The 25959-nt window shown below is 40.9% G+C and overlaps 2 protein-coding genes and 1 long non-coding RNA gene across 4 annotated transcripts; 2 read left to right on the forward strand and 1 right to left on the reverse strand.

The window, feature by feature from the left end:
* The first annotated feature begins 892 nt into the window (after window positions 1-892).
* Window positions 893-1476, forward strand: LOC122970948. Its single transcript, XR_006399363.1, has 2 exons — window positions 893-1103; window positions 1208-1476. It is a non-coding gene; the product is annotated as an uncharacterized LOC122970948 (long non-coding RNA).
* Window positions 1477-2202: 726 nt separating this feature from the next.
* On the forward strand, window positions 2203-12106 carry ccdc78 (coiled-coil domain containing 78). The gene is made up of 11 exons (XM_044337328.1): window positions 2203-2579; window positions 3443-3493; window positions 3632-3720; window positions 4014-4092; window positions 4287-4412; window positions 4506-4702; window positions 6319-6493; window positions 7187-7230; window positions 7318-7399; window positions 7528-7628; window positions 7711-12106. The coding sequence occupies exons 1-11, from the start codon at window positions 2259-2261 to the stop codon at window positions 7796-7798; spliced, it is 1353 nt and encodes a 450-aa protein (XP_044193263.1). The 5' UTR covers window positions 2203-2258; the 3' UTR covers window positions 7799-12106.
* Window positions 12107-19806: 7700 nt separating this feature from the next.
* Window positions 19807-25287, reverse strand: metrn (meteorin, glial cell differentiation regulator). Of its 2 annotated transcripts, none has more exons than XM_044338406.1 (4): window positions 24976-25287; window positions 23785-24218; window positions 22102-22161; window positions 19807-21416 (listed from the first exon to the last, which is right to left on the reverse strand). In XM_044338406.1, exons 1-4 carry the CDS (start codon window positions 25080-25082, stop codon window positions 21103-21105), a joined length of 915 nt encoding a protein of 304 aa, XP_044194341.1. In that variant the 5' UTR covers window positions 25083-25287; the 3' UTR covers window positions 19807-21102. The 2 variants fall into 2 exon arrangements, with proteins under 2 accessions (XP_044194341.1, XP_044194340.1); XM_044338405.1 differs by lacking the exon at window positions 24976-25287 and adding an exon at window positions 24648-24936.
* Between the last annotated feature and the right edge of the window lie 672 nt (window positions 25288-25959).

Here is a 25959-nt window from a genome sequence, read left to right on the forward strand (position 1 = left end):
CTACTTCAATAGACGTAATACACTGATGAAAATGGGAAGTGAGCACAGTTTGTGTTTAAGTTTAAACATGTAAATCTGTCACTTAGTCACTCACACACATAATAAAAATGTTACCTGATTGCCAGGTCACATGATACCCATTAATTAACCATAACATAAAGCTTTTCTTAACACTGATATAAAGTTAGCAATTTCCAAAAGACACAAGGTAATTGTGAGAACATATTGTCACAGAACAGCAGTTCACAGGAGGGCGCTGTTGTCAACAACATTACCAACCTACACACTGACTACACTGTACAAGAGAGAGGCTGCCTTTGAATAGGCCTTGATGTTTCTGAGGCTGAAAATAAATGACCAAATCATTTACAAGCAACGATTAAGCACAGAGGTCTCTATGGAGTCTGTTTCATGTGATATAATGGGGAAAATATGAAAACAAATCTTCCTGTAAATACTTTAAACCTTACAGAATCAGTTTCAAGGTAGTGGTGAAAGTCAAAGACACCATGATGAGCCTTTTTTCTGACTTAATTATATTTACAATGACATTTGTGGTGTTCTTTAAATACATGAATACACAGTAATCGTCTGTGTAAAATGAAGTATAAAAAACTGCCCAGACCAGTTATATTTGTGCTGTTAAGCCATAGCAACATGCTGTTGGTAGAAACAGTGAAGGCGTGAAATCATGAAGCTGTTGACTCTGAATCAAGATGGACACAGACACACGGGACCACCAGCCATCTTCAAATGAACTTGAGGAGCGACTTCATGCTCTAACAGCGGAAAATGTAAGTAAATGAATAGTCTTGCTGTCAGTCAGTTGTCAGTCTTCATATGGCTGTTGTATTATTATTTTTATTTGCAACACAATCAACAGGTGATTTGGACAAATTATTTTGTAATTTTGGGTTTCAGGGAATGTACCTTCATTGTAAACAAGTCTGTTTCTTTTCACCTCACTGTAGTTGCAGCTATTTGACAAAAATGAACGACTTTTCGCTAAAGTGGGCTACCTAGAGAGCAGACTAGGTCATCTGGCCAGCTCCAACACAGATCTGTCCTGCAGGCTAGTCCAGAGTGAAGAGGAGAGACTGAAGGTACAATATGTCAAGTTTACATTAACTATAGGTACAATGTGCTGTATCTGTTCAGTATATATAACCTATAAGCAGAGGCATTTCTTTTTCCTGTCATCTTTCAGATATCTAAGGAGCTTGTGGAGGAGAAAATTCAGACAAACAAGACGAGAGAGCAGTTTGAAGAAGAGACATTTGAGCTAAAAAACAAGGTGAGGGTTTATCTGAAGTGATAAATAAAAACAGTGGATAAACTCAGGCCTTTATCTGATGAGTATAACAGATACTCATTTCAACTGAGCATACTTCTAATGAGTGTGATATATCTGTATACAGCACTAATCTTTACTTTTTTGTCTCACAATAAAAGGATTTGAGGACAAGAAAGATTTAATCAGCCTAAAAAAGTCTGGGTAAACTGTATTCTATGTGATGGAAATCTGCAGTTGTATTTCAGAAAGTACCAGGAAACCTTCAATGTCTTAAGCAAAATAATTTACTGACACTTATTTGATTAAGGAGACATTTGGATACAGTTTTAGTGCACAGAGTTGACACCATGAGATGCTACCTAAAATCTGAAGGCAGAGAGGTAAGCAACACCTAAAGTCCAGATCAGAATTAGTTTAGCAGAGTAGTTTTTGACTTTTTCACATCAAGGATCCCCAAACTGACACAAATTAGACAACGGATCCTCATCTGCTAAGATTTTGCTTTTAGATGTTTTATTACATGAAGTATATGAAACCCATGACCAAAATAGTCAAACATTTTGTCATTGTGTTACTTATGGTTGGAATTATAGTGAAAATAAATTATTCCCCTTTTTGCTGCGGACCCCCTGGAACCCCCTCAAGCACCCCTAGGGGTACCCGGACCCCACTTTGAGACCCACTGGTTTAGTAGACAGCCTTGGCTTGAGTGATAACATAATATACTTAAGCGCAAGTTCCCATGAGAACAACCATGAAGAGAAGTCAGCTTGACCCGCAGAAGGCCAGACAGCTGGGATGGAGAATTCCTTCACATTCTAAGGGTTAAATTGCATTTTCAGAGGTTTACCCTCCACTACAGCCCTGCTCACAGTTTAATCCTGAAGCAATGAGGCTGTCTGTGCTGCTCTTTATTTCCCCTGCTTAGATACTGAACCAAAACAGTGTGATAACAGAGCTCGAGATGGCGCGAGACAAGTTACTCGGGGAACTCCAGTCAGCCGAGGCTCGACTGAAAGTGGGAGAGAAGAGTGGCCAAGAATTGACAGAGGAGTACGCCACACTCAAGAAGAACTACCTGGCTCTGGTTGAGGCCCATGACAAAGAGCTCGCTCAAAGCGAGGAGCTGAGTGCCGAGTTGCTGGCCTTGGCCCAAGCTCAGGACGTCCTCCGCAGACAGCTGGAGGAGCAGCAGCAGAGTGTTAAGAATACCACCCAGGGCCTTCACAGAGAGCTGGACAGGGTGCGGGCCTTAATCAGCCGCATGTCACATAACAGAGTCAAGGTAAGACAGTAATAGTGGTACTTAAAAGGAAAATTAAAGATTCCTTCCAGACATGTATTAAAATGTTTAAAAATAGTCTGTGACATGTTTTTTCCACAAAAAAGTATAATTACCACGTAAAAATCCTTAAAATTACTCCCTCATTAAAAAATTCTAGATTCTATGAATATGCAAATATATTTCATTTTAAAAGTTTAACTGCTGGACACAAGATGTCTCCTACTTCACTATAAAGTTCATTCTCAGTGTTTGTGCACTGAAGGCTTCAAGTTTCCACATCACACTTGTGTAAGTTGAATATTGGACTAATTCGGCTCCAAATTGGCATGATGTCACAAATCACGCTCATAGGCCCAACCCTTAAAATCGTATTTTCAATAAGCACAAAGAAATTTTCCACTTTCAGTAGTTAAATGTGAAAACAGCCTTCTAGTGTCAAACTGCACATAAATCATTCTGCACAGTGAAGCTCAAGCATCCAACTGTATGAACAAGAGGAAAAACATATTTTTAAGTGGAGGGGGACTTTAAGATAGAATCATTTCTTAAAATAAACAGACACAAAGCATGCTGGTCCCACTCCAGACATCCAAAAGAAAATTCCTATTGACACTCCAACATAAGCAGAATATGTTTCTCACATTTCTACATGCAATGTGAGGAACATGATGATGTACCTCTGGTCTTGTTTTTTACTCACTGAGAAAGCCTCGGTCACACAAAATTAACCGTCGTTTTGGGATTGTAAAAGTACTATTTATGTATATAATATTCTCATTTGACCAGTTTTAATTTTAGGATAAACTGGGCTAAATATTAAATTTGAAATATTACAGTTGCCCACTTTTACACTGTATTAACAGCCCGAGGATCTGGCAGCTTTGGACAAGGAGCAAAAAACTATAGAAAAAACTGTGAGTATCTCTGTACAAAATACATTATATCTCCTTGTTGGAACAGTGGCCAGCCCGTTTGTTTTACAGTAAGAAAACTGTTTGACTGGAGTTTCAGTAGCTGCCCCTATGCCATTTCTTTCCTCTATTCTCACATAGCTACTTGGAAACCAAGATGAGATCAAAGACATGCTGGAGAAAATGAAGAACAGCTACAAGGAGCAGCAGAAGAAACTAGAAGAGCAAGTGTGAGGGCCCGTGAATGTTTGTCATTTACTCGTGCACAAGCCTAATTAAGATGAAACGTCATTATCTTTCCATTTCCAGTCATTGATACACATCTCTGGATGTATGTCCTGGTGTTCATCACATCTGCTCTGCGGTTTCCTCTTTGATTTTTAGCTCTTAGTTCTAGTTTAAAGCTGCGGCTTTATTTGCTGTGTGTGTGTGTGATGTGGTCTCTTTGCCTCCTCCTGTGATGTGGCTGTCTTTGGATTTTGGTCACTAGTCTTTTGTGGTTGAGCCTGTGTTTGGTCATCAGGGAGGCCATGGGTAAAGAGCACCAGGAGAACAAGAGAGCAATCCATAATAGTCAGCAGAAGCTATCAGAGCAGAGTGCGGTGAGCATGAAGCATCCCAGCTACTGATACTTTACATAACATTCCTACAATCATTAAAGATACTATCACTGTCCTGCAGCCTCTGATTGAATGTTAAAGAAATTTCTTTTGCAAGTTACAGAAGTTACATGGAGGACATGTGTTCAAATTCATATCACTTGGATGATTTTGTGTTTGTGTTGCTTCCTTTCAAGGCCCTCATGTGCTCTCAGAGCCAAGTGAAGGAGGTAGAAGAAGAGAACTCAAAGCTGCAGCTGCAAGTCAAAGAGCTTAATGAGGAATACCGCACAAGACTGGTGTGTTATTTACAGGACTTAGCTGTGAGTAGCAGTACAAACACTTATATGTCGGTAAAGTCCTTCAGCACAACATCCGCCCCCACCATGACATCTATCTGCATGTGTTTCATTCAGGAGTACATCGATGCATGTGGAGAAAATAAAACCCCTACAGAGGGAAGTAAGATGAGGGTGTTTGTGGACGACATGCTGCAAGATGTTCGTTCATCCTACAGGGTCAGAGAGGAGCAGCTTGCCTCTGCTGCTCGCTCCTATAAGAAGAGACTACAAAAGATCACCAAGACCCATCACGCCCTACTTATTGCATACAGGTGACAGTTTGTACATTATATGCTCTGCTATTTTTTGCTTTGGACATGTGTGTTTACCTGTCTATTAGTACTATTCAGGTTATATACACCAAGCCACAAACATCTTGCTACACATATTAAGCTTCATATTTTGTATAGTTTTTTCTGCATTATTGGCCCTGAAGTTTGCGAAAAGAAAAGGTTGCATCTTAAAAATCAATCTCAAACATGGTGCTATAAGGTTCCATCTGCAAAACACCATCAGATCTCTGAATGTAGACAGGAGGAGAATCAGGTTCTGCCTCTCTGGTTAAAGGAGCTGAAAAGCTCTTAAGTTTTGAAACCTCCAAATTGATTATTTTATCAGAATAATTATGTATGACACTGATACAAACACTTAGTTAAAGTCAGTTTTTTTTCTAATCTTGTGTGAGCTCAGTGAGAAGCAAATTAGCTACCATGCTAGTCAGCTAGCTTGCTGAGTTTAATTACACAGTTAGCACAGTTGTTACCAAAAATTACTGTTATTATTAACGACTTAAGTTACTCTGACTTCTTAAAAATGAGCAATGTTAATGTGTGAGAATATGAGACACATTCAGGCTGCTAGCTGCTGATGCTAATGCTACCTTCTGCTATTTGTGTGGGTTTATTGTTATAACTTGAGTGCTGTAGCAGACACAGTGATGACAGAAACATTCAGAGCTCAGACACAGAGAAATAAGTAAAAATTAAAAAAATAAGTAAAATTGGGAGCAGAAAAGGACAAGAAAGGCTCTGCAATGAAGAGAAATAGAGACAGCAGTAAAACAACAACAAATGAATGTTTTTTTTTCCAATTTTCTTGAATTTTGTTGTCAGTAAAACTTGATTAACAGTATTATCAGGTCAAATCTGTCAGTGCAAACCAATTGTAGTTATGTCTAAATTGTTGTCTGTGGCCAAATATTGTAAATTATAACTCCCTTCATTTGTTGATACACTGATTTTGTGTATTAAAAGAAAATAAGACTAATCTGTCTACTTTTTTCAACAAAATCATCACTTTCTGTGAAGCCTCAGCAGATCGAACCTTATAATCCCAAACAAAAAGTGAGTTCTCAGAGTTGGAATCTATTTGATTTATTTATTGATTGGGACAGTGTGCAGTTTTAAACATTAAAGATGCACTGCACCGGAGTTAGCTCGAAGCTAATTTGCATCCATAGTCCCCCACAATCAAAACAAAACAGCAGAACAACAAACAGTACAAAGCAAAAAAACATACAAAAAAACAAAACAAAAACAAAACAAAAAAAGAACCCCCCCCCAAAAAAAATACACAGAACACACCATACAAAATACAAAGTTACACACAACAGCACATCACATACACCCACAATGTCAATTATCACCTGATTATAACCTCATGTAAAATGTGATAGGATTTTAATATAATATTTTTAGAGTACATTACATTTTACAAATAAGAGATCTGTGATGTGTATCAGTTTGGCTAACTAGATTGTCAAAACTTTGAACCTCAATAACTCAAAACCACTTGGAACACAGATAGAACCTGATAACTATGAGGGGATGAACAGTCTATAAATCAATACATCTGCACCTACATCTCACTCTATACATCATGATATTAGGGTTCAGAGGGAACAGATTTTGGCCAAACCAGAGAGCGGTCTGGACTCTGGACCCCCAGAAGCCCGCTTCAGCCTGGATCCCAGTGAGCTAAGAGATGAAACTGAGAAGGAGCTCCAGCACCTCTGGCAGGACAAGGCAAGGCTGGAGGGTCAGCTGCAGGTGGCCCGAGAGCAGGTAGCGCAAAAGAAAGATGGCTGCTTTGAAGTGGATTGATCTGCTTTTGTTTTGTCTGGTGAATGCTTGTATTTGGTCTGTGGGGATTCTTCTTTGTGTCCATACTTCCTCTATTATAAAGCCTATGAGCATTTTTTTGTGAGTGCTGAACTGGAAAAACATGACTTCAAAGTTTATGTCCTAGGGCGACAAAAAGCATTCCTGCTGCAGAGGCAGATTGCAGATCATGTAACAGTTCCACGGACGGACGTGAGATATGTTGCTGTTAAATCTTAACTTGGTGCTCTAACTCAATGAGTTTAGTGACTTCTTCAGTGATTTCACCAGTTAGATTTCTACTGGATGATTTCTTGACCATGTATACAGCTATACCAGTTTCCTAATTGGCCTTTTAAATGCACCCATGCACCTGACGAAAACTTGCTGTATTGCTGTGACAGCAGAGAGGGTGGATGAAAGAGGAGATAATTACACATATTTGCACATATGGATCACTGAATTTTCTTTAACCTGTTTAGATGTGTGTTTCTTACTAAATTGCCTCCACCAATAAAGCTCCTATAACAATAAATAACAAATAAACAAAAGAAATAACAATTTTCCACTTTTTAGAGGCAAAATGTCACATACTTAAAATCTTTTATTGCTCCACTGGTTTACATGAAAGTGTTGATGGTGACTTTTCTGTTCCAGGTGGCTGTCCTCAAAATGCCAGTTCAAACTCTAAGTCATCAGGAGTGAGTGTCATTTTTGTATTTTAATAACTGACAAAAGTGGTCAGCTGTGGCTGACATAGAAATTTATGAAAAATGTGACTCCATCAGGCCGGCAAAACTGGAGCAGATAAGCGAGGAATCCTGGCTGGACATACAGAAACAGCTGAAGGAGATCACAGACTCTACACTGGTAAACAAAACTCTCTCACCCCTTAAAATCTTCCTATTTTACAACCTCACTTTTAAAGGCTTTTCCCTGATGAAATAGACTATTTCCTTTCATAAAGGTGGTTTGAAGAGTTCCTTTGTTTCCAACAGGGGAGTTCTGAGAAGGAGCGCGCTCTCCTCATCACCAGAGCCACAGTTGCAGAAGCGCAGGTGTCGGAGTTGCAGGAGTATATTGACAACCACCTGGGCAGGTCAGGAAGTCGCCGCATGTGTGAGTCATATAATGTTCACTTTCAGAGGAGTTGTTTTATCGAGCTTTACCTCTACCTGCAGGTATAAACAGGAGATCACACATCTCCGCAGGCTGCATGGGATAGAGGAGGCTGAGCGCTCCCAAAGTGCTCGTTCATCACTCAGTTAAAAAACTCTGGCAACGAAATCTGTACTCAAATATTATTTAAATATATAAGCTGAAAATGAGAACATATAGTCTTAAACATTTATTTCTGTAAAATCATACTTCAACAAATCAAATCGGTAAGTGTAATCTGTTTATAATCAATCTTTTTTAAATGGATTCTCCATATAAATCTAATTAAATCTGTTTTAAGCATTTAAACATGATGTTTGGGAATTGTCCAGGCACTAGGGGGTGCTGCTCATTCTAGTGCTTTTCTCTATGAAAGGCCCCCAAAGAAATCTGGCCTTGAGAAAAAAATGCCTGGAATGTTTGTAAAGCTTATGTCAATTTCACGAGCTCGGGAGAAGAAAGCGTGGTGACAATGAGGGGTCACCCTGGTGAGAATAATGTCATTACACGTTACCCAGACACATACACACCCGTGGATACTCTCCCCTCAATGCCGTGCTGTGAGCTGTGGCGCAAACAAGCCAGCCTTCTCCAGAAAGAGGATTTATATATATATTTATAACCTCAGTGTTGTTGTGAATACGCATACATTCCCTTTAAATCCCTTTAACGGTGAAAGAGTCTGCATTTTTTTTTTCCTTGTGTGTTGGGTGGTTGGGTTCATGCCATAGTTCACAGCTGACATAGCTTTAAAAGCGGATGGTCCTTTTAAACGTGTAATTAATTGAAAGGTTTAGTTAAAAAGTGTCAAATCAACTCTTATGGTGAAAAAAACAAAAATCTTGAAATTAAAATGCTCTGGGGAATGCTGGGAAAAAATAGAGGAGAGGGAAAGAGTCATATGCATGTCACCCCAATCCCCTTTTCAGGGGGCATGCCAGCCATGGGAGAGGGGGAGCAGGGGTGTGAAAGTTTGAGAGGAATGGGAAGTGGGATTTTGTTGGTAATGTATTACACTCCCAGGGCCCTGGGAAAAGGGGTGGGGGGTGTTCAGCTTGGGTTTGTGCCAACATAGTCACTGTGCCAAAGCGCTGGGTGCTGGGGACCACTCCTCTCACCGGTGGATCTGTGGGAAAATCAAAACCAGGTTGTTCTTTGCTGCTCCGCCAACAAAGACAGAGAGTGTCTGCAGAGGCTTCTGCAAACTTGTACAAATGAAATGTACTCTGAGTAAACAAAAGGCAGTCAGGGCAGTAGTAGAAACTGTCACAGATGCATCGAGTAAAAGTTGAAGTTTGCTGCAGCACAGCTGGTCCTTGAGGCAAAGTGCCAAGTTTTTTCTCCAACTTGGGCATTTTGGAAAAGTTGACTTCTTGGACTGTGAACAACTATTTACTGACCACTGTATGTGGTCACTATTATGATGTAAATAATCATCATAATAATGTGGCGACAAAAAAACTTCAGTTTGATTTTGGTTTAAAGCTTTAAAGATATTGAAAATATGACAAAGATTAGTTTGTTTTTTTTAAAAAGATCCAAAAAAAAAAGAAGCAGTGGCTGATATCATCTGCAGTTACTGTAAGATGAAACATTTGTGCCCAACATGCTGCAGGGTCAAGTGGCTTTTGATAAGTACACTTATTAATTTATCTTAATAAAGTCTTAATAATAACAATCAGATTCATTCAGTCAATTCACTTTTCTTAACCAAAATGTGGACAATGCCTCCACTTCCAATGTCATACATCAACCAAACCTCAAAAACTGCTCATGATAAATCAGTCTGAGTGAAACAATGATTGAGTCACAAGTTATTACTTGTTCATGTGTTGAATGTCAGCTCAGAAGGAGAAAGAGTTAAAACTCATCATCCTCTGTCCTCCTCTGTCAGTTTCACTCCAGTTTCAAACCAGCAACAGCATCATTTAATCAGTGTGATAAGCAGCTTGTCTGTCCAGTTGACCAGTTCATCATATTTTATTCACATCCTATTGTTTCACCCTAATGAGTTTTAATTTATCAGTTCAAGTGAATGCCAGTCACAGTTGACTGTCACAAGAAGTTTCCTCCTAATCCTCTCATAGCTTCATTTAAATCATTAAAATAAGCATTTCTTACTATTTTAGTATTGAAACTGCTGCGTAAATTTAGCCTCTGTATTGATGAGCTCAATGGCTGCCTGGAATAAAGCACATTAAGATAAGGTGTGAAGTTGCCAATTATTGATCATTACAATGATGGTTTTAATGTCTTACGTCTGGTCTTCGGGGAACCAGGGAGTTGCATTTGGTTCTTCAATGTAATGTAATCTACAACACTTAAAAAAACACAGCCTCAGATATTACCATGGAGTTCACTTATTGAACATTATACAGTAAGTTTCACAAAGGAAGCATGCAGGACTCTTCCACTGGATTGTGTAATATCGTAGAGGTGTTGCTGCATTCACCATCAGTAGTGAATAGTCCAGCACTCAGTTTCATTTTAGCCTATATCAGCAAGATAAAAGTCACTTGCATTACATTGTTAGTGTGTAATTGTCACACTTGCCCTCATTTGATGATAATGGTATTTTGCATTAAAATGTGGGAATTGAAAACATTTAAAACTTTTAATTACATAATACAACATTAAGCTTGTCTATTGTCAAGCCAGTTTTTTACTATGACACTGGAAACACAGACAATAATACTTTTGTGGCTAACAGGAGGTTAAGTCAGATTTAATTTATTCATTTCATATTTAATTTATGTGAAAACTGCAACTGTTTTAAAGAAGAGAACAAGGACATTAGCATTGTGGTATATGTAAAATCATGACATTGTAAGACCCTGATTGTATACTCCTCAATCATACTAATCAACATTACAACTGCAAGTAGACATCTGATGCTTATCCGCTTCCTCTACACTCATCTATTTTGTTGGTGATGCTTATTCGGCCACAGATTTGTTTTGTGACCAGCACAGTGGGGAAAAAAGGTTGGGATGAATGTGTCGTTCTGAGGATGGGAAGCAGGGTGGAGCGAGCGATGCAGAGGAAGTACCTCACATGGCCTGCGATGGGCCGCTCGTCAAGAGGCCCTTTGTTTTAGGAGGTTAATGCCTAATTGATACAGGCTTAATGAGAGCGAGCTGTGTGTGCAGAGTGTGTGAGCCGGGGGGCAGGACGGCCCAGCCATAATTGGAACGGACAAGCCTTGTGTGGAGGAGTGCACAGGGAAGAGATTTATGGGAACGCAAGGAAAGGAGAGAGAGAGTGGGAACCAGGAAGAAAAGGTGACAATGAGTACGAGGAATGCGGAGGCAGTGGGAGAGGAATCCGGTATGATAGTGAGAGTATCGAAAGATCATGAGAAAGAAATGGAATGACAATGGAAAAGTGAGCATGAAGGACATTCCCATGGAAGTTTACTCAATGCTCATTCAAGTTTCATGGGCTGTTTCTTATACTTTCCTTGATATGGTGATTTTTTTAGATCGCTGCATATTGTTTGTGCAATACACCAATGATAAGGTTAGATTTAGTACTTTTTTTGTGTTTGATATTAATAGATTAATGCAAAGTTGCCAACGTAAACTGTAACTGTCTGTTTTCTGAGACACCTGTCTTTTCTTTTCTGATGAGCTGTCTTTTCTCCCCCTTTTTTCAGTCTGACAGTCTCAGACTATTCATGTAAGAGTCTCCAGCTTCCCTTCCAGACAAGCTTTCAGTATGAAGGCTGGAGAGGCATTAAGAGGGAGGAGGGAAGGGGCAAGAGAGGGGAGCACAGAAGAACCGTGCACTTCAGAAAACCTTGAAGAATTAGGACTGAAAGCTATGGAGATTCTGGGTGGCTACAAGCGAGGGGGAAAAAAATAATGAAAAGAATAAAATATAAAGGAGGGCAGTGTGTATAATTATAAAGATAAGAGAGGAGATTTACCAGGGAAACAATAAAAAAATACTTTTGGAAGTTAGGATTAAGAGAGTTAGCTGTGAAAATATATACTAAAAGGTAAAAAAAAAAAAAAAAAAAAGTATGTGGTGGAAAGAATATAGGGTGAGAAAAGAGAGGAGGAAGATAGTTACAGTAAGGGTGAGAAAGGCAGGGGAGGGAGGCAGCTCGACGAACAAGAGCGAGTGAGAATGAGGCTGAGTGTCGGTGAGGGAAGGAGAGAGGGACAGACCCTCTGCTTTCCCACACTCAGCCGGTTCCCACAGTGGTCCCGGCTAATCCCTGTCTTAATTGGGGGAGAATTCCAGCGCACATGTTCCCCTGGAATGAGTGTGGAGCGAAGGAAAAGGAAGGCTCGGGAGCTTCTGACACATCAGACGGGCCACAACGGCTGGGCTGATGCACAATGTGTGAGTGCACTTTGTTGGAATATAAACATGCCGTCTGACTGTCAGCACGTCTGATGCATAAATGGCTTCACAACTTTCTCGTCTTTTTTTTTCACGCAATCCAACATGAAAAGTGCTCTTAGCAACCACTTAGTTTTGCATAGTCACATTCCACCATGGCAGAAGAATGTAACTTAAAAGTTTGTTAAAAGCATAAATATATCCGAAAACATTCTCAGACTGTTAAAGGGTTAGTTCACCCTAATTCCAAAAGACATGTTTTTTCCCTTAGTGGTATCTAGCCATGAACAGTTTCAGTAATACGTGCCAAAGTTTTAAGATAGTTGTCTCTAAGATTCCTGGTAGTGTCCAATAAAATGTTGGTGAAAAGAATTTTGTTTATGGTGCTCAAAATCTTATTAAATGCTATTTCACCAGGAAATTCTTGCTATAAAAACTGTTGACAATTAGATATGTGGATTATCCAGAGCAACTGGTATGTTTTCTGTAGAGAAATGTCGCTGTAGAGTTTTTCAAATGTATTTATTTAATGATCTGAGGATCACACACTTAAATCCCTTTACCCCCATTGTATTGGATTGGCAGCAGAAGTTTCAGCGGTTAGATATCTTAAAATCTGAGCACTAAGACTGAAATTATCTGGATGGCCACACTCCTCTAGGGGTAAACAAGAAAACCTATTCTTGTAATTTGGGTTAAGTGACCTTTAACTGTCCCAGCTGGCCAAACATGGAGAACTTTGACAACAAGTTAAGATGTTGCTGGCATAGCTTAAAGGAAAAGTTTGACATCATGGGAAATATTACTAGTTTAATATACTATTCGATATCTGATGGAGAGTTAGATGAGAAGATCCATACCACTTTCATGTTTCTCTATTAAATATAGGGATATAGCCAGTAGCTGGATAGCTTAGCTTAGCATAAAGACTGGAAACGGGGAGAAATGGCTAGCATGGCACTGTCAACAACAACAGAATCTCACAATCATTTGTTTAATCTGTATGAAAAACCAAAGTGTAAAAATAGAAATTTTCGGTTTTATGGGGGAATATATATTGGAATAAGTGGGATTCAGTTAAAGAGTTTTAAAATGTTTTGTGTGATCTAAAATACCAACAGTTAAAGTTGGGTTTTTGAGGGTCCCTAGAATCAAAGTACAAGAGCTTCTTTCTAGAGTCACCATACTTACTTATATAGAGGAAATCTGTGGTAGAAAGAATCATTTTCCATTAATAGTAACCTCAATAGATCAGAATGCAATGCAGCTATAAGACATGTTGAGCTTTGATGAAGGGATTGTGATCAAAGATATGCAGCATTGCTCATGGATTAGTTTGCTAACAGTATGCAAAGCAACAACATTATAGCTTTACTCTGGCTATTGATGAAAGTAATTCTGGGAAATGTAGGATTATTTTGTGTGTGAGAGGCTGGTTGAGAGAGACTAGTTTAGAGGACACAACATTGGAATTAACTACTTTGTCAATATAAATGTTATTTATTAATAATAGCTAGCACCTTTCCATATCAAGTGATGTATTTTTCCTTTAATACCAATAAATAAACACCTGTACAAGTTTCATAATGAGAGTGGTTTTAAATGTCATTGTCATGTTTTCACCTATTTCACAGCACTGTGCACCAAGCATATCTGTTGACAAATCCTACCCTGAAGCTGCAAAATGCAAAAGAAAAATGCAAGGAGATACTAGTGACATAACAAAACAACTGTGAGTGGCAGTTTCGTTCCTGCCTACCTCTTTCCTTAATAAACAAGTCGAACAAAAGGCAAAGTGCAATATGTCTCTGAGGAGGTAACCCAAGACAACTTCTCTGAGGGGGAAGATAGCAGGCAAAAAAAAATGGGTGCAAATGAGGGAGGCCGGGCAGCGCTGTAGTATTGCAGGATTAGACGGGAGAAACACAGGGGTGGGTGGCAGGTAGTGAGAGATGAAATGAACTAATCTGCTAGGGAAGTTTCTCCCCTTTGTGTTGACAATCAGACAGGTTTTGTCAGAAAACCATAATCCTCATGGTTATTTGGCAGGGTTTTAGAGCCCAACAAAAAACAGGTGTGTTTCCCTGTAGTGGGTAGACTCACAGTCTGGGGTTAAGTATCCAGAAGGCTGACGTCAGCCACACAAGGACACAACACAGAGAATTCAAGTTGTATAACAGAGAGTTCTGCAGACAGATGAGGATTTTGGCACAGACGAAACTGTAGGAAAATGCTATTTATCCTGTTGGTCTGTCGAGTGGTCAGTCAGTCAACCATTTAAGCCCAGGCTGAAAAATCTCAACAACTATCAGATGTAGTGCCATGAAAATGTGTCTAAATATTCATTGTCTCCAGAGGATGAAGCCCACAGACTTTGAGGATCCCCTGATTTTTCCTCAGGCGTCACCAAGAGGATGACCTCGTAGGATGCCGCCTGTTTTGACTCATCCTGACACAGTGAATAGCTCTAAGTAGCCTTATTAGTGCATGATGTCAGTGTTTGGGAGGTTTTTGTGATTGTACCCCCTGCAGGCTGATGTCAGCCCCAGGATACAGTGAGGAGATGGCAGCTGTGTTCAGTTCAAACGGAGGGGTAGTGGGCCTTCATTGGAGGGGGTCGCAATTCATTCCCTGTCTTTCCTTACAATACTTTTTTTGGCGGGAAAGCACCAAAGACGCTTGTTTGACCCAACTTGTGTTTCTTTGCGGGACCCCCTCCCTGAGAAAAGTGTCTCCCGCCTCCACTCTCATACACCATGTCCACTCTGTCTTGATTGATTTTCAGTGCGCATTTTGGAAGGGATTACAGCCATCTGCAGGCTCTTGAGGAACAAAGGGGGCTCCTCGCTCTCCTCCCTTCAGTACTTCAGAGGGATAACATGGCCAGATAAACATGCTCTTGCACCGCTCTACACTTGTTCTCTATTCTGCCCTGACCTCTCAACCCACCCAAACTGCCCACTCTATTTTAAAGCTGACCATGTTTTTCTCTCCCACCCTAACTTTCCTCCTTGAATAGGCTCCACTCTTTACTCATCAGTTTTTACAAACTGCTTACAACAGAAAGAAAATTGTGAGTCATTGCCTTACGAAAACTCTTGTGTTGCAAGACTACTGTCTGGCATTTTCCAAGCCTGAAAATGAGAATTAGTGAGTTGCAGGTTAGCATGGTCACATAATTTCCATTTGAGGATCATCACTCCCAGCTGTGCGAGGGTGTTATGGGAACAAGGAATCGTCAGCTGGGAATCTGGGATGCCAGTGTGGTCATGGACTTCATGCTCACGCTCAGCTGGTGCCGAGCTGATGGAGAGGGAGCAGGATGCACAACCACTGAGTCACAGGAAGAGGTGGACAGACCACTAGGCTTAATGTTTGGTTGCAGCGGGTTGGATTACCAGTTATGGCAAAATCATTTGTTTACGTGGACAATAAAGCCTCTTGAAATCCACAGCTGTTTCTTCATCATTACTCTACCATATGCAGAAACTGCAAAGAAGCCCTCAAATGTCTTCCCCTTGACGCCTTTTTATCAGACTTGCTAGATAAGACCTTTTCAGCTAATTAGCTTCTCAGATATTTGTATATTTTTGGACAAACTTTGGGATATTCACAATGTAGACACCAAAGGCCATTTGAGTGTGCAGAGACTGAGAGTGCTTGAGGGGAAAAAATAACATAGATGGATTGTTATGTCTTGTCTGGTTCACAAGTGTTTGAAGGACGGTTAGTTCATGCAGAACACCAATCTCGCTCTCTCTCTCTCTCTCTCTTTCGACCTGACACTGAGAAAACAAGATTGATGTGGAAAAATGAAAAGCAGCAGAAGAGCAAATTGTCTGTTTAGTGATTCAGAGGCCTTAAGTTTCTTTTGGCAAAAACAGGGCGATATGATTTTGTATGATGTCAGAGCTTTGCAGCCACAGTTTCCAAATCAGCATCCGACACACCCAGCAGCTGTGGTCAACATTATGGGAAAGATCAGATTCTTGATCTCATGAAAAGAAAGTTACAGTTGATTGAAGTCCAAGTGAAGGATGAGTTTGAGAAGGCCCATCATGCACTGAGAGAAATCAAGCTATGGCACAATAAGAAGCTGAAGCGAATCAACTGATATTCCTGCAGTTATACAACCTAACCTTGGTAAAGAAGCTGGTTTCAGATTTGGCATTTAAAGACAAACAGCCAAGATAAAATCATGTAAAATCCATAGACTGTAAAAAAAAAATGGATGTAGCCACCGTGATGTCATCCACTGGTGTGTGGACTCCTGTTTTGAACTCTTTATACATCCATGGTTTTGAAGCCTCAAGTTTGCATTTTGACCGTCGTCATCTTGGATTTTTGGAGCCAGAAGTGACCATATTTGGATGAGAGGATGGAGCTAACCCTAACACTAGCTGCTAGCTTGTTTAGCACGATGCGTTCACAATCTATGGTTTACTGTGATAATGCTAATGCTAATGCTAATTTTTCACTAGCGAAAAACAGGCTTAAAACCATTAAAACAAAATGTACTTACTGGAAAAAAATGAACATCCCACTCCTTAGAGGGTCTTTTAGTACAACCAAATGCTGAACAAGGCAACGAAAATGTTACAATTAACTTTCATGAATTGAAGACACAGTGAAATAGCGTCAGCTATGGCTACGCCCATACTCCGTGAATTTGGGGTTATGCCATGGTTAACCAACGCTGTTGCCGTGGTAGCGACTTGCGTGTGACGGTACACCCCTGTCACTCAAAGCGGCAATTCCCTTAATTATGCATAACATTAAGCCTCAATAAAATTTAAATGAGTGAGTTTTCACTCATTTATTCACCCCCTGTATAGTTGTCATGAACAGCAAATTAGCTATAGAGACCAAAACTGTTTTTTGTACCAGCCTGTAAACATCTTTACTTCTGCTGAAAAGTTGAGCATTTTAACATGTGAGTCTATGGGGACTGACTCACTTTTGGAGCCTCAAGTAGCCATTTGAGGGGCCGCAGTTTTTGGCACTTCTGCTTTGGCTTCATTTTTCAGCCCCGGACGTTGCCGCTGGGTAAAATCATGTCCATGTATGTCAAATCTGACTTTGGTAACAATGATTTTATTGGAAAGAAAAAAAAGGAGAGTTACCTAACCAGGTATTAGTGGTGCAGCTGATTCTATGAAGTCATGCAGAAGTAAATATAGTGAAAATGCTCTAACAAAGTGCAACATCATGTTAATTGTGTAAATTTCAGCAATTCTGCAGACAATGATGACATTTTTAAATAATGTAAAAATGTATTTGTGCAAGCCATTATGATGGAGAAGAAGGAAAACTGCGAAAACCTGGAAGAGAGATTTCAAACAGAGATCTCCCACCCTCCATTGATGGCTGGGGTTGCAACAGGAGCTATTGAAGGGCTATGATGGTTACAAAAAATAAAGTAGATGCAATGAATACATATAAATAAGTCCCATTTTAGACTAGATAAGGAAGTCCATAATCAGTCTTAGTAGAAGTCTAACATCAGGGGTTTTTGGTCTGATTTATGAACCTTTATATAGTTGGTTATTAGGGGAAAGTTGCTGCTAGAAACACAGGACCTGTGTGCTGGGTGGAGTGTTGTTATGCCAGACTGCAAGGGAGTGTCCAGGAGCACTTTGCCCCCGCTTGTGCTCTCATCTCTGGAGCTTTGTCTCTGGCCACTTCCCTCAAACTCCCCCAGGGGCTGACGGAAGTCCACACCCAACAACTCTCTCCCATCTCTTCTGATTCCCCTTTCCTGAGTGCTTCCCGCACCTCACCTCAGCCACACAACAGGACAGAGTAAAGAGAGGTGTTGGGTGGATGGGGGAGGAGGGTTTACTGTGTGTCTGCAGCACTCTGCGGGGCCGCCAAATAACAGATGAAAATAAGTCTGCATTGAAATAGTGTGTGCAATCATTTCCAGTTTTGGATGTAAACATTAGATGTGAAAATATTTTTTATTTGAATTGTTGGCTGCATGCATGTAAACAGCAGTAATTCCAATAGCTTGTTTTAAAATGTGCAACTATGCCACTGTGTCATTGTGGGTACACTGACATTAATACTGCAGTTTGAGGGGTTCAAGCCGAGGTCGCAAAGAAATGATAACAATGCAGGAAGTTGAGCTTTGTCAAAATGTCACTTGATGTATTAGTTGAGGGAGTATAATTTGAGTGCTCTTTGTTTTGGCTTATCAGCCTTGCAACAGTAACCTCAGATGGACTGGATGGGAGGGGGGCAGAGGAGGTTGTGTGCAGAGCCGAGCAGCTCGGGGCCCCCAGCTACGGGATGTTTTAAAGGAGCACTGAGGCAGTAAATAGCTGGGGAGGTTGGAGGTTCACTCACATGAACTACTGATGCGGTGGCAAACCAGTGTCAGGGTTTCTATGGGAGATAGCTTGCCAGACATGGGAAGCATGTCGTGCTTTTGTGAGTCTTTTCCATTTAAGCTAAACACCATGGTAATTCCCCAGCTGCTCTTTTTCAAATGGATTTACTGCTTACAGTAAATCTGAGATTTTACTGAGGTGTGTGCAGTACAAGTTTATGCAGAATTTTGCAAAGAGGAGAAACAGGTGGTGAATTTATCATAGAGATTCAGTCATATGGGTGTTTCTGGATTATCTAGCATGCAGCTCCTCATCTGTCAGAGCGGAAATATGTACCGTGGTCAACCACAGCAGGTAACAGATATGTTATGTGATGCTGTAGATAAAATCCAAGTTGAGGTTGGAAACAAACGTTTGCTCCAGGCTGAAGACACATGGCCAAGTGGAGTGGAAAAGAGATTTGGTTTGATTGTGTCCTTGTGCACACGTGGTCAGGATGGAGTGAGCGACTGTGTGGCACCTCAGCTCAGCCCAGTCTGCCATGCCGCTCCCTTAATGGCAATTTATTGCTTCCTGAATCCTGAAAATGGGAGGCCTAGGACAACAGAATTCCAACCTCTGTTTTCTACGTCCTTCCCTGTCTAAACGCGCTCAGGGTCCTAAACTCTCCCTAAATCTCTCTCTCAGCTTGCTCTCTCAGGCATGCCATTTGTTCTGAGCTTTCACAGGTCTGATTCATGGGTACTTGAAGTGACTTATGTCTGAGAAAAGTTTACCATGGTAGAAAACCTTTGGTCGCACATACTCTAATGTAGGTTAAACAGTTTTGACACTAACAGAGAGTTAGTGTGCTGACAAACTAATGATCCAGCTGCATTTTGTTTATGGAGCATGAAATGACCACATTGAATTGAAGAGCCTTAAAGAATCAGCTAAACAAGAAAATAATTACATCCCAAAACATCCAGGTTGTTTTCTTAAAGTATATTTTAATGACACAGACAAACATGAAAATAATCTACAATACTGAGACAGTGTTTTTTTTTTTCCACAGGCGTTTTTCATGCCAACATTTCTAGAATTTCTTATTGACATATTTACATTCACATTGATATCAACATAAATTCACATAAAAAAGAAACAAACAGCAAAATGGCAGTGTATGCATTTAAGACATACCGCTTCAGCACATCATGGTCATTTGGTATGATCCCCTCTCCTTGTTGATATAGTGCACATTAGATATGAAATCATTTTACAGAACAGAATTTATACACATTAAATGCATATTTTGTGTTTGTCTTGAGCTAGCCTTGTTCAGTGTGATAACTTGTTTTTCCACCAATAACTGGTCACAGGATTTTTCTGTATATTCCTCCTTTCTTACCTTTACAGCACAGAATATCACTGGACATCAGTCATGAATGGCTGTTGTCGTCAGTTCTATGAACATTGCTGATTATATACAGGTGAATAAAATCTTTTTTTTTTCTTTTTACTTCACAACATAAAATAGCTTCTTGGTTTTAATGTCTTGTTATGTGTGTCTTAATAATATGCTGCAGCATCATCGGAGAGCAGTAATTGACTTGACAACAATCAAACTTTTAACTGCTTTGGCTACACTGCTGCAATTTATCTCCAACACATGCTTTAAATAATTCTCTTTACAGTCCAATTACCGTACATAAAATCTTGCAGACATATTGGATGGCTAGTGACATGAAACTATGACATGAAAGGTGTGATATCTTACAAAATGACTTATTTAACACACTGCTCTTAAAAGCCTGCATCTCCTTACAGAAGTAAAATCTCAGAGTTGGCGAGAGTATGAAAAGTGCTTTCAGCACTAGTTTGAGCTGCTCAGGTAGCCTCAGCTTTGTGTTACTTCTGTATGTGCTCAAATTATCTGTACATATATTAAAATTCTCAATCGCTCCACTATGCTACATATAGTTGCTTTTTATTTGGTTTTCAGTGCTTGCAGCATCACTTTCCAGATCATTCCCTTTCCTTTATCAGTGCAAATATTTTTTTTTTTACATTTCCTTTTGTGAGGACCTTTTATAATCTCCTTAATAATAATAGTAACACTGAGGAGGACCCCAGCAAAGGGGTGGCCACCAAAACATGCTAAACTCACTGTCCTATGGCTGTCTGACTGCTCAATATGTAGGCCAGACATTTTCCGAACAAAAACACTGTGGGAAAAGGTAGGAAATTTGAAATCTTGGACCACAGCAACACCTGCCTAGGGTTTTATCCTCACTGGGATAGCAACTAAGGCAGTAAGCTTTCTATAGAACTTTTCATAAATTTTCCTGAGTTTCAAAGCAATGACTCTCAATAGGCCTGAATTAATGGCTTGACTTAATTTATCCCAAATGGAAACCTTTTCAAGAGATTTCCTCTGAATCTGCATAATGGCATCACTCAAACCATCCAATGCCAAATGCGTATAATCTTCATTTCAACCATGTCCCTCATGTCACAACTTCACCAGGTCTTGGGGACCCGGAGACTGCATATTGCACTGAGATGGTGTTGGAAAAAAGCCCATTTCACTCCTCAGTCCTTTGGGGAAGACGATATCCATTGGTGGCGCCATGGCTACATCGGCCATTGCTCTTCGTGGCTTCTTCCAAAACATGGAACAGGGCTGAGTTTGGCCTGACTTTCAGTACAGCCTCGATTCTGCGTGGTAGACAAGCTGCTGGAAAGTTTTTCAGCTCAGTCTACTGGCAGTTCACAAGGTATCTGCTGGGCTGCTTTGGCCATCATGTATGCCTGCTGGAAGTCCTTGTAGCGGGGAGCGCAGCCCAACCAGGCCTCCCCAAAGTGGACCCGACCGGTGAAAAGGAAGCTGCCGGGCCCCGGTTTGACACCACACTGCAGCAGAGTCCTGATTTCACCCCGGCTGGTCAGGCGACTGTTGCCGGTGAAAAGGGCGTACTTTTGACGAAACACCCGAGTGGCGCTGACCTTGATCACTGCTGCCCGTAGGTTCTCATCTTCTTCCACTGACTTGATGTTACCTCGCACAACTGTGGATAAAGAGCACATTCTGGTTAATTTCCAATTCATTTCTGTGATTTTTTTTTTTTTTACACAGTGTCTTTTTGTTCACATAAAATGTTTTGCTGTATTTTTGCCATCTTGCAAATGTATGTTGTCAAATTCCAGCAAGAGATACGGTTCTTTGTGGGATACCAACTGATGGTAAAAGCCGTACCAAGACCAAAGCCTGTCCACTAATCTTTCTAACTTTTGTTGCCAGCTGAACTTCCCCTCAGTCCTGTTACAGCTCAATCAGGGGCCTGGAGATTAGTCCACTGCTTCTTCTCTAGGGGGGTGATGTGAGGATTAGTCCACTACAGCGCCTTCATTAGGGGTTCTTGTGTGTGTGGGTGTGTTATGTGTGTGTGTTGGGGATGCAGAGAGCTGCTGTTTCACCTTTAACCTTTGCACTTTTGAGAGGAGAGGATTTGGAGGCACTGGGGTGCTCTGCCTTTAAACCAATTCGACACAACCGATTTGTAGATCCTGACAAGAAATCATTATTTTCTGTGGATTTGCTGCAAGGACTTCTTGCCATTTGGTGGTCTGGTTAAATATGATAATCCTGACTGAATTAGAGGGAGGGGATTTCTGTGTGACAATGACATATCATTCCTGATTTGCTGTGTTCTTCCATGTGTGATCGGCAGCTCTTTATATCAGGTAACTTACCAAAGTCACTGGTACAGACAGCCATCAGAATCTCTGTGTTGTTGCAGGGTCTGCAGGCTTCTGGAGAGACAAGGAGAGGAGGAAAAAGAGAGAAAAGAGAGTCAGTTGGTGACCTCACATAAAACTCTTAACTGTTAGAAAACACCTATATGCTAATACTTATAATCAGCCTCTGGAAATCAAAGACCGTATTTCCAGATAAAAGATCACATGCACAGGAATGTGAGATGTGAATCTAGACTTAATACTCCACGCAAAGACGAGCAACAAAGGAACGACCAACCACCGCGTTCTAACAGACAGCTGCTACTTTTACAGTTGGCAGAGGAGGACCAGTGGAGCTTTAAGGTGCGAGGCTCTTCCACCCCAGACAATTTAAAGGCCAAATGAAACTTCCCCCCTAAAGCCTTCCAGAGTGTCTACAGTCACACCTCATCAAAGCCTGCTCGACAGGGTCTGGGGAGAGGGAGTGGGGGAGCACTTCAAAGATTTTTTTTAAGGACCACAATCCCACTTCTCATAAAATACTGCCCTTCCTTCCTGCTGAGGCCTTTTTGAAAACTGGGGAAAAAAATACTATCTATAATATATATCTATATCTATAAATCTATCTATCTATCTATCTATAAAATGCACCTTTCTGAAATTCATAGCAGGATAGCCAGACAACCACAACTAAAGATTAAAATCAAACCAGCAATGCTCTGGCTGTCTGAATGACTGAACTGTGGGTAGAATAAAAAAGAGTCATGGCATTTTTTAAAGTTCTCTTCTCCTTGTGGTTCTTTGGAGGCCCCTTACCCACCCCACACATTCTCCTCCATAGTGAAAAACCTCTTGATAAATGAGATTCCTTCCTCTCTAGTCCACAGCAAACCCCCATCCAAACCTAATCAGTGTGTGTGTGTGTGTGTGTGTGAGAGAGTGTGTGTGGGGGGGGGGGGGGTGTACACTCCTACAGACAAGTCTCCCCACAGAGAGGCAGCTCAACAAAAGAGGGGAGCATCTCAGCTGGGTAGAGGCCTCCCTGTCGCCTAGGCGACGGCAGTAATCCCAGAATACTCATGCGGCACCCATTCAAAGGGCTCTGGACTCTGGAGAAAGCCCCACATACTGTGCTTTTGTCCCCCTCCCTCCCCACTCCACGTCTCCCCTTCTCCTGCTCCAAACCAGCACGCCTCTGGGGAAAGTTTGGCCACTTCCTCCTCTCTGCACTCTGCATGGGCTATGGAAAGTCCAGCCAGCCCACAGAGGCCTGTTATTAATTATGAATCATCTACGGAGAAGAGTTTATATCATCATCACTGGTGGGTTAAAACCTTGCATCTCCTGACCTTTTCAGGATGGAAGAAAAAGCACTTTGACCACATTTTAGTGGTTTTTGTGAAGAGTTTTATGTAACCAAGAAGTCAGATATTTTTTGCCTTTTAAAAAATTTTTTTTGAGGTGTTCACACAGCAACAGACACATACTGTAGATTAGTGAGATTAGAGTAAACTGAGATTTAAGTTTTCCGTTACAAAGAAATAAAACTTCTCCCAAGTTCTTCTGTACTTACTCTGTTCAGTAAAAGCTCACTAGAAATGACAAATTGAAGTGAAAAACTTCACTGTGTCTAATTCTGTTTGACTCAAAGCAGCTCTGCTCAAATCAACATGGCTGACTAATGCCTCACTGACTCACCTTCACTGCTGATGGGGTTGGAGTCAAGTGACAAGCGAGCGGTCCAATCCCCTCTCAGCTCATAGCGAAAAGATGCGATCCGCCGGCTGATATCCTGGTGAGGTGTAGCTTGCAGGAAGAGAGCCACCCTCTCCCCCGGCAGGCGGCTGAAGCAGCGAACCCTCGGTGGGGGAGAGGATTCCAAGCGGTCCCCTACCAGGAGCTCCAGGACCCCGTCTCTCTCCAGGTATAGCTGGGCTCCGTGGAACTGCTCAGAGGGCTTGACGCAGGCTGTGATGAGGCCTGAGCTGCTCCCGCCGGGCCCCACCGCCACAGAGGGCAGGCGGGGTGACAGGGTGAGGCGCAGGGCTCCTTTGGGATACAGCCAGTCCAGAGTGCCCTCAGAGCAGTGGAGGGAGATCTGCTCCACGCTGCCTTGCTGCTGGGACAAACCACTGTGTGAGGGGAAGAAGAGGGGATGGTTAAACAAAGATTTTGGTATTATTTTTCCATTTACAAATTGCTGTTACAGTATGGGCTTGAAACCTTCCTAAGTTCCTAACATCATCATCATCAGTGGATACTTTCCTAAAACAATCACACTGATTAGCTGCAGGATGGTTTGAGATGGTTTAAACACAAGTCATGCAAACAGCTAACCAAAATGCTCGTAAGAAAATTGTAGAAAACCCAAATTATTTTTTAGTTAGAGAGAAGTAAAAAAACCCAAAAAGTTTAATAAGAGAAAGCGCCGCCTAGTGGCAGCTCTGTGAGACCAAGGGCCCTTCACAGCATCTATGGGGCCAAACTTATGTGAAAGTATATACATGTATCCTAAATGTCCTCTGCAGGCATTTTAATAATATCGCTACTATGAAGCTGACTTCAATAACGACATCCACAGTATGTATCTTCTCCAGTTATCAGAATTAATCCTTCCGTCTCCTGTCTGTCTGGACCCTTCATGCCTCCTGCAGACAGCCCGGAGGCGCAATCGCAGCAGAGCTCGAAAACATTTTAATTGCGTCCTAATGACTAGTCTCAACATGTTGTTGCATTCAAACAAGCATCCTTTCACGCACTCCAAAAAAACAAACAAGCAAAAAAACAATAAAGAAGAGCCACCTGTAACATCTCTGAGCGACATTTGAAATAATATTTTCATTTAGCCATGCGCAGAAATAGCGAATAGAGGAAATATAAAGTACTTGCCTGCCTCTCCAGCTGCACTGGTCTTCCGAATAGTTCGAGAGAGCCGCGTCAAAAAGGGCCAAAAGTAAAATCCAAATTGTGTAAATCCGAACTCCAAAACCAGACATTTTCGACAGATGATGATGCAAAGTTAAAAAAAAAAAAGTTTGAAAAAGATTATTCCAAAAGCTGCAAATTCCTCTATGAAACAAATCTAATCCTATCTCTGATAACCTCCATAGTTTTGTATCCTCTTACCCTGATGTGTGAGATAAGAGAACACCGCTGCAGCCCACAACGCTCCGAGCTGCTGTGCGTCAGGGGACGCGCAGCTCTGAAGTTTATTCCCCCTCAGAAAAACTTCAGCGACCAATCAGAGAGCGACCAGAGAAACTTTAAACCACTCACACAGAGGAGGGGGAGGTACGTCTGACCTGCAGAATGAGCAACAGTTTGCATAAGATAAACCATGTTACAATTCACTATTGTGTTGGACATGTCTGCATAGAAAATACTAATTAACTGATGCTGAGTGAGTTTGTGAGTAAGGGAAGTTTAAAGACCCATCCAAACATGTTTTAAGACATTAAAAATGCTATACTTTGAATAATAATTTGTGTCTGACATGTCCCCCCCCCCCCCCCCCAAAAAAAGTTTTATTAACTTGTTTACATATCCTGCTTGTCCCTCACTGAAAAATCCAGAAATATTGTTGTATACAAATATAAAACAGATTCAGCTCTTGAAGTGGATGATATCATTATCAACTAAACATTTTGGGGTTTTGAACTGTTGGTCGGACAAAACAAGGTCGATTTGAAGATGTTATCTTGGGATCTGGGAAATTAATGGACAGTTTTTCATTACTTTTTGACATTTTATAGACTAAACAAGTAATCATTGAAAAGATATTCATTCTGCACAGTGAAGCTCAATAAAAATCCAAGTGAAGTAACAATAAGCAAAAAAAACAAAACAAAAACATTTTTGGGTGAAGGGGGACTT

The sequence above is a fragment of the Thunnus albacares genome, chromosome 20, assembly GCF_914725855.1.
Source record: "Thunnus albacares chromosome 20, fThuAlb1.1, whole genome shotgun sequence".
In the NCBI taxonomy this organism is placed as follows: Eukaryota; Metazoa; Chordata; class Actinopteri; order Scombriformes; family Scombridae; genus Thunnus; species Thunnus albacares.